Source organism: Vigna angularis, chromosome 1 (genome assembly GCF_016808095.1).
Source record: "Vigna angularis cultivar LongXiaoDou No.4 chromosome 1, ASM1680809v1, whole genome shotgun sequence".
Taxonomy (NCBI): domain Eukaryota; kingdom Viridiplantae; phylum Streptophyta; class Magnoliopsida; order Fabales; family Fabaceae; genus Vigna; species Vigna angularis.
Genome location: NC_068970.1, coordinates 64,560,498 through 64,569,699, shown reverse-complemented (window position 1 = coordinate 64,569,699; position 9,202 = coordinate 64,560,498). Strand labels below are relative to the sequence as shown.

The window sequence follows — 9,202 nt, the reverse complement described above, 5'->3', positions numbered from 1 at the left end:
ATTTTTTTATTATAACATAACTTCAATATAATATTCAATAAATTATATATTTAATAAATAGTGGAAAGATCGACTTACGCATTGTATGCGTCACTTAACGATCCTACAATATAGCTATGTTCAACTTTTACTCTCAGAAAACAACCGGTTTACTTTGTCAGTCTATTCTGTCAAAAACTATGGTCCAAAGGTAGTTTGTGTTAGTACCGTGAAATGGCAAAATGATTGTCCAACTAAAATATTTGAAAGCATAATTGTCCTGTCACTTTGAAAGCTTTCACCAAAATGCATGAAATAACATTAGATCAGAAACATATTGTCCCACTCCAACTCATATCATATTTGCCATACAGAGCGAATTGGAAATGGAATTACCAGCTGCAGTACAACACAATTAAAAGTAACAAACAAACTTGGTGGCCCATGTTCATCAATCATTCTTCATCATATATAATTTATGTAATTAAGAAATAATTTAGTGTAGAACCTTTATATCAGAACCTTACACGGTCTATTGGCATTCCCTCTTTCTTCCATCATTCAAGTATGTTGCCCATTTAAAGAAAAACCCGTGGGTTCATATTTAAAACATGTTTTCCTGTAATTCACATATAAAAACAATAAAATAAAGACCATTTTCTCTATATTGTTACATTTCTTTAAGAAAACTTGATCAGCCTTACATGAACTCAATCCCACCTCACAAACAAGTTTTTGTGGTGAAATTTATACTTCATTTATATATTATAATTTGTTTTTATCTTTAGTTGATACGATACTTTTAATATTTGTGAAAATATTTCTTAAGCTGAATTTATCCTTCATTGATTGAGCTACTCCAATGATATGATGATTGAGTTTCTTCAGCAACTTCATATGAACCCTACAGTTCAATCTTGACAACTTAACAGCGTGGCATAGTAGCAGGTTCACCTAGCTGGAGAGAAAAACCGGTAATAAATCCTAAAACTTCCTAAAATTCTCATATATCTAAACTAAATTTAGAAAATAAAGGAAAAAAAAATTCTATAATAAGCTTCATTATTATAATATTTAACTTTTAGTTTTATTTTTTTATTATCATGAAAAAGAGGGATACCGGTACACATGGGGAGATATGTTCCTTAGTTTCTGAACCTGTTAGTGATATAAATTTAGGATCCATGATTATTGTGTGAATTGTTGAGTCTTCAATTGATTCAATATTTATCTTTTTCTTTTACCGAGTTAAAACTAATGCTTTATTTAAAAAAAAGGTTGTTTCACACTTTTTATTGTTATTTTGACAATCTTTTTAAAAATAAAATGATTAATTTTTGTATTTTAAAAGAAGAAAAATAGTGAAAGATACTATTATAAAAATTTGTTCCATTTTCCTTTTTATATATACATATATATTTTTTATCTATGGAGAGATATATTTTGAGAAAGTGATACAGTGATACACTTTTATATTTATTTAACACATAATATCCTTATTTGACATATAATACAAAATAAAATCATCCTAAAAATATAAAATTTTGTATTTTTTTTCAGAATAAAAATACTAAAATGTAAGAAAGAACAGTAAAAAATTGAGTTGTCTCAGTAATATTTTTTCTTGGAGAAAATTGAATGGCTTCTCCAAAAGTTAGTTTGATTGTGTCAGAGCAGCAGAGTAGACTTTGGGTAGAAATATATACGTTCTTTTCTAATCGAGAGTATACAAATTTTTAGAATCCCTGAGCCTTGAGAGTTACAGAGAAAGGAGAGAAAACTGATTCCAATGTCAGGAAGTCCTTCATCAGTCGCCGTGTCTACTTCTCTGACTAAGTACGATGTGTTTCTCAACTTTAGAGGAGAAGACACCCGTGAAAACTTCATCGCTTACCTTTATGCAGAGCTGCAGAGGAAGCACATCGAAGCATATATTGATTACAGACTACAAAGGGGCGAAGAAATTTCACCTGCACTACAAACTGCAATAGAAGAATCAAAGATCTATGTCCTGGTTTTCTCTGAAAACTATGCATCTTCGACGTGGTGTTTAAATGAACTGACTAAAATACTGGAGTGCAAGAAGAAATATGGAAGGGATGTGATACCCGTTTTCTACAAGGTGGATCCATCAACTGTCAGGAAGAAGGAAGAGAGATACAAAGAAGCATTCGAAGAACATGAACTGCGGTTTAAGGGAGACATGGACAAAGTGCAAGGATGGAAGGATGCTCTAACCGAAGCTGCTGAACTCTCCGGCTGGGATTCAAAAGTAACCAGGTCATTATATTTTGTTAAAAGCACTTTTTCAACTTTTTCAGATATTTAGGATCTCTTTTCATTTACTGTAATTGTGCTCATCTCACCATAGATCAAGTGCTTTTCTTTTTTTTCATTTCTCTTAGTCGGCTATGGATTTGACCATATCACTTGTAAGAGTTTAACTTTGTACCTACTAGCCTGATCCCTCGTATCATAAGTCATTAAAAGTTTAGGATTCTAGTATGACTTTAGATATTATATATAAATGATAATGCTGTAATTATATAAAAAATATTCATAAATCCGTCAAATTAAAATTGTATTAAAGTGGTGTCGATATTTATGTGCCATGAATTCAAGTCATATTTATCTAACTTTTTTTCAATGTTCTTTCTTATAGACTCATCACTCGTCTTAGAACTTATTAAGTTGAGTCCTGATTTGCAATTTCTAATATCTGAAAATAAAATTGTATTCTTATATCAACCTTTTTTAATTTATTATATATTTGAATTTATTCAATGATGTTCACTCTTCTTCATTTTGAATTTTTCTTTACTTTAGTTTGGTTTATGTGTTTGAATACTAATACTTTATTTTCTAAATCATGTCAGGCCAGAAAACAAACTTGTTGAACAAATTGTAGAAGATATTTTAGGAAAACTGAATCATGATTCCATCAGTTATGATCAAGGAATAGTCGGCACTGAAAAATATATGAATGAAATTAAGTCCTTATTACATCTTGAATCACCTGATATTCGGATCATAGGAATTTGTGGTATGGGAGGAATTGGAAAAACTACAATTTCTAAGCAAATATATCATACATTGGCATTAAAGTTTGATTCCAGCAGCCTTGTTTTAGACATTCATGAAAAAATAAGAAGAGATGGAATAGAATATATCATAATCAAATATCTCTCTGAGCTTCTAAAGGAAGCACCTTCATCTCAGTTATTCTATTATCGCGAAAGGCTCAAACGGACAAAGGTTTTTCTCATTCTTGATGACGTTACCGATTCAACTCAACTTGGAAGATTAATGGAAGGGCATGATAATTTTGGGCATGGCAGTAGAATCATCGTGACCAGTAGAGATAGACAAGTTCTTAAAAATGCTAGAGTTGATGATATCTTCGAAGTTAAGGAGTTGAACTTTCATGATTCTCTAAAACTTTTTAGTTTACATGCTTTTAAACAAAACTATTCACAAGAAAGTACTTATATGGACTTGTCAATAAAGATGTTGAGATATGCAAAAGGGATTCCGTTAGCTCTCCAGGTTTTGGGCTCATTGCTTTATGACAGACCAAAAGAAGCATGGGAAAGTCAGTTGCAAAAGTTGGAAAAGTGCCAAGATCTTAAAATTTTCGATGTATTAAAATCAAGTTATGATGAGCTTGATGAGGAGCAGAAAAACATATTTCTTGACATAGCTTGCTTTTATAGAGGACATGAGGAGACTGTGATGGCAGAAAGACTAGATGACTGTGATTTCTCTTCTAAGATTGAAATGGATGTTCTCAAAGATAAGTGTCTAATATCTGTCGTTGATGGTAGAATTGTGATGCACGATCTAATACAAGAAATGGGTCAAGAAATTGTTCGTAAAGAGTGTCCTCAACATCCTGGAAAACGAAGCCGATTATCGAAGACTGAGGAAATTTGTGAGGTTTTAAGAAATAACAAGGTATATTCTGTTGTTACTCAACTAAAAGAGTCACAGATTTACTTTATGATAAATTGCAAACTATTGAGTTTTTATTAGACATCCTGCATTGCAACATTTCCTATTTAGTTTTTTTTCCCTAACTACATTGATTTACTTTCAGGGATCAGATGCAATACAATGTATATTAGCAGATATGAGCAAAATGAAAAGGTTCAAAGTACATGCACAAGCTTTTGAAATGATGAATAATCTTAGGATGCTTATGTTCTATTATTCATCAAATAATGTGTTTGATGTATCATCTCTTGTAAGTCTACCAGAGACTTTAAAGATTCTTTATTGGGCTGGTTTTCCTCAAAGATCTTTGCCATCAAATTTTTGCCCACAAAATCTAGTGAGATTTGAAATGCCAAGCTGCAGTCTTGAACAACTCTGGGAAGGAGACCAGGTTTTTCAAGTTATCATTTTCCTTTGCATTTTAAACTTTTAAAGACAAAAATAAATTCTACAACCTTGTTTTCTGTGTTGTACATAGGTTTTCATTGACAATACCTTTGTGACTTCTCACATTATTCCTTTTGATGTTTCTTTTATTCATGTCATAAGCATGGTACTTAGTATGTTTCTGAACATAATTATAAATCTAATAGCACATAGAAGAGTTTGCATTTACATTATGCATATGGTCTAATTGTCCGTGATTGTTGTGTTGTAATACGAGGATAGTTATATAAATAAAATGGAGTTTTATATAATTTATTTAATTTTTTATAATTTTCATAGTTTGTAAAAAATATCAACTATATTTAATTCTAATAAAATAGTATCATTTGAGCATACTTTACAAAAATATATAAAGGAATTTCATCCTTTGGTGTACACACTCTATTTTCATATTTTTTCCTTAATAATATTTTCAAACCAAAAAATAAAAGTAGAATGATTAAACCGATGTACAACATTTATTAAAGAAAAAATAAAAGCTATAAGATAGCGAAAAGAAACTCCCACATGTATGAAAAAAAATTATGTGGAAACGTTACTGATTAAAGTTGTGTTGTAAATTGTTCGAATATTTAATTCTATATATTGATTTTTTTTATTATGACATAAGTTTAATATAATATACAATAAATTAAGTATTTAATAAATTATGGAATATGTACTTATAAATTGTCTGCATCACTTAACGATAAACATACAATCTACTAAGGCTCACTTTTTGACTATGAGAAAACAACTATTTTACTTTTTCAGTTGATTCTGTTAAGAGTAACGTCATTCTCATTTAAATTTTGACAGTGTGTTTTTATGAAAAAGAAGGAGAGAGATGAGATAAGATAATAAAGGTAAATAGTTGACGCATGCATAATATAAATATAAAGTATTTTGACATTGTCATCAATTATAAGTTACTTTCATCAGTTTTATCAATACATAATAAGTCTATGTTGAAATTATTAAGATGTGTAATTTTAGGTAAGGAACAAAATATGTTAAATTTTGTGAATTTTTATAATAATAATCAAATTTATAGCCCCATAATTTTGCTAGTTAAAAGTCCGATCTGTTTAATAGTAGTATTTATGTAAAGTATAAACTTAAAAATGTAACTAGGAGTTTACCGAAAAAAAATGACAAAAATTGCTTAAAGCTTTATTTTGGTTTTTCCGTTACCTGATTCATTTGGTTTTTGTGGCAGAATTTACCGAAGTTGAAAAGACTTAACCTAAGTTGTTCTCCGAAACTTACAAGAATACCAGACCTTTCTCTGTCACCAAATATTGAAGAAATAATTCTCAGTGGTTGTGAAAAGTTAATTAAAGTTCACTCTTCGAGATTCCTCAGCAAGCTCAGTTGTTTAAGTTTAGATAGATGTGATAATCTCAATAGTGTAACTGTTCCCAGCAATATTCTATCCAGATCACCAGGATTCATTCTTCTTTCCTGGTGTCGCAAGCTTGAAATGTTTTCAACCACTCAAACCCAAATATCTTATTCTCCACAATCATCATCATTAATCGGTTCAAGATTCCGTCGTGTCGGGCGTAACTCTCGGGCTACTGGCCCAAGACCCAGTGAAATTTTCTCCATTACTTTTGACCGATATTGGGGAGAAGATGAAGAAGATGTAGCTAATAATAATATATTCTCACAAGGTGAAAAAGTGTCGACTAAACTCATGGAAAGTGTACCCTTAAACTTTCAAAGTCTCAAGAAGCTCTGTTTCATAGATCTCTCGAACTGTTCTTCCCTTACAATATTTCCATTTGACCTTTCTGAGATGAAATTCCTAAAGAAACTTTGTCTTGGTGGTTGCTCAAAATTGGAAAACTTCCCCGAGATTGAGGACACGATGGAAAATTTAGCGGTTCTAATCTTAGACCACACAGCCATACAGGCACTACCTTCATCCTTGTGGCGTTTGGTAGGGCTTCAACAACTGAGTTTGCGCAGTTGCATGAATCTTGAGATTATTCCATCTTCCATTGGAAGGCTCACCAGACTATGCAAGTTAGACCTTACCTACTGTGAATCACTTCAAACTTTTCCAAGCACCATTTTCAAATTGAAGTTGAGGAAACTTGATTTGAGTGGTTTCTTAAGGTTAAGGACCTTCCCAGAGATCACGGAGAAGGCACAAACTTTTTCTCACATAAACTTAACAGAAACGGCTATCAAAGATCTGCCTTCCTCATTTGGCAATTTGGTTAATCTTCGATCCCTACAGCTCAACAAATGCAGGGATCTCGAATCACTCCCAAACTCTATTGTTAATCTAAAGCATCTCTGTAAACTTGATTGTTCGGGGTGTTTCAAATTAACAGAAATCCCAACACACATTGGTAGCCTGTCGTCATTAATGGAACTGTCACTGAGTGAGAGCGGAATCGTGAACCTTCCTGAAAGCGTTGCTCATCTTTCAAGCTTGAAATCACTTGATTTGAGTGACTGCAAAAATCTTGAATGCATCCCACAGATGCCACCGTTTCTAAAACAACTGGTGGCATTGGATTGCCCATCCATTAGACAAGTGATGTCAAATCGAAACCTCTCAGAGTCGAAGGAGGGTGTCTTCAAATTTCATTTCACCAATGCCCAACAACTGGATTCAGGTGCTCGTGCTAACATTGAGGAGGATGCAAGGCTCAGGATGACCCACGATACATATAGCTCTGTGTTCTTCTGTTTTCCAGGGAGTGTTGTTCCTCATTGGTTCCCTTTTCACAACGAAGGACCTTCAGTGAATATAAATGAAGATTTAAGTTTCTGCAGCGATGAGAGACTCATTGGTTTCGCTTTGTGTGTGGTTTTCGGAGTGTTAGATACTAATGTTATTAAAAGCAGATGCGGTTCTTTTGGTTACCGCCTAAAATTTGAATGTGATGATGATGGCACACAGATAATTCCAAATAATGATGCGCTAAACAACTATTTCAAATGGGGTTATAGTCGCAGACTCCTTGATAAAGATCACACATTTATGTGGAAATTTAACTTGGAGAGTCTAAGGAGGAGCGGCATGAACCTTAGGTTCTGTGATGCTCGCAGCTTCACTTTTGAGATCAGTCCATATGATTATAACTTTCAGTGGCCAGATTACGACTCAGTTGTGAATGAGTTAAAATCAGTTGTGACAATAAAAGAATGCGGAATGTGCCCTCTTTATAGCACCGGAAGCAATGTTGCAGAGTCTTCAAAGGAGGATAGGAAGAGGAAGGCAGAAAGCTACTTAGTGGGCTAGTCTCTTGCTCTTCTGCTAATTGCTCTTCCGTTGGTGAGTGTGGCTTATCACCAATACTTGTTAATTACAACTTTCAAAAGGTTAAACTTTTATTATGACTTTCTCATTTTTAATTTATTTTGTTTTATTTACATTTTCAATGGCATTTTACAGGTGGGTTCGTTCAGACAAGATTTCTAAGTTATTGTTAGATAGAGTTTGATGTGGACATCAGTTGGGTTGCTCCGTTGTCCCAAAGTTACATTTTCTTGAAACTCTTCATTCGTTAACTTCTTTAGCATATTTGGCTTTCATTTGCAGCGAAGGCATTATGAAATCTTGAGGAGATGCATTTGAAAGGGTTATTCGTAATTATTATCTTATAGATTTCTCAGTTGCATTCTCTCTTTTCTTATTTTTGGGATTTCTTAGTTTTGAGGAGGCTTTGTAAGTTTGTGAATCCTAAATCCATAAGCATAAAATGTACTTAGTCATTTCTATCTCAGAATACAAAAACCTCCAATTGTATTTCAATTATGTAGAATAGTTTATCATATTTACAACATTCAGAAAATTCATGTTAAACATGTCTCATAAGAAATTTCATTTTAGAATAATACATCTTAAATGTCATATGACAAGTGTTTTTTTATTGTTTTCGTTTAAAATACATCCTTACCCAATTAACTCAATTAAATGACAGGAATTTATGAGGATAATATAAAAATTTCGAATACTTTGTTAAAACAATTTAATAGAACTCGATTAAAAATATCATCAAATTTATAAAAGACTTAAACTTAATTAAAGTATATTACAAGATATAGACGAAATGAAAAGGTTCAAAGTACATGCAAAAGCTTTCAAAAAGATGAACAATCTTAGGATGATTGTGTTCTATTCTTATTCTAGTTCTTGGCGTTCAAATGTGTTTCTTGAATCATCTCTAGTAAGTCTGCCAGACACTTTGAAGATTCTTTGTTGGAATGGTTTCCCTCAAAGATCTTTGCCATCAAACCTTTGCCCACAAAATCTGGTGAGACTTGAAATGCCAAACTGCCATCTTGAACAACTTTGGGAAAGAGATCAGGTTTTGCAAGTTATCTATGTTCCTTTGCCTTTTAGACTTTTAAAGATAAAAATAAATTCTACATGCATATTTTATGTATTGTACATCTACATGTTTGCATTAGAAATTCCTTTGTGCCCTCTCCACTTATTCGTTTTGATATTTCTTTCATTAGAATCACACATTTATACTATATCATAAGCGTCATACTTAGCACATTTCTAAATATAATTATAAATATAATAGTTATATTTTATGCATATCGTCTAATGGCCCATGATTGTATTGTCCAGTTAGATATCTCTCCATAGTGTCTATCCTGATTTACATGATATTTTGGTTTAGCAATTTTTTTATATATATATTTGAGATCTCTTTTGTAGAGTGTTTTCTTTTTTTAACTTTTAAGATATTTGTGTAGTCTCCTTTATGTATGAAAGATTTGTTTTATATTCTCAAACCACAATAAATTACACCTTAGTCAGTTCTATCTC

At 32.1% G+C, this 9,202-nt stretch overlaps 1 protein-coding gene across 1 annotated transcript; it reads left to right on the top strand.

The window, feature by feature from the left end:
* The first annotated feature begins 1,514 nt into the window (after positions 1–1,514).
* LOC108318709 (disease resistance protein RPV1) lies at positions 1,515–8,162 on the top strand. The gene is made up of 5 exons (XM_052880522.1): positions 1,515–2,259; positions 2,856–3,933; positions 4,076–4,363; positions 5,618–7,693; positions 7,814–8,162. The coding sequence occupies exons 1-4, from the start codon at positions 1,769–1,771 to the stop codon at positions 7,658–7,660; spliced, it is 3,900 nt and encodes a 1,299-aa protein (XP_052736482.1). The 5' UTR covers positions 1,515–1,768; the 3' UTR covers positions 7,661–7,693; positions 7,814–8,162.
* Positions 8,163–9,202: the final 1,040 nt, after the last annotated feature.

Coding starts and splice junctions, on each gene's coding strand:
- LOC108318709 (XM_052880522.1), top strand. CDS start 1,769: ATGTCAGGAAGTCCTTCATCAGTCGCCGTGTCTACTTCTCTGACTAAG. Junction 2,260..2,855: donor TGGGATTCAAAAGTAACCAG/GTCATTATATTT, acceptor AAATCATGTCAG/GCCAGAAAACAAACTTGTTG. Junction 3,934..4,075: donor AGGTTTTAAGAAATAACAAG/GTATATTCTGTT, acceptor ATTTACTTTCAG/GGATCAGATGCAATACAATG.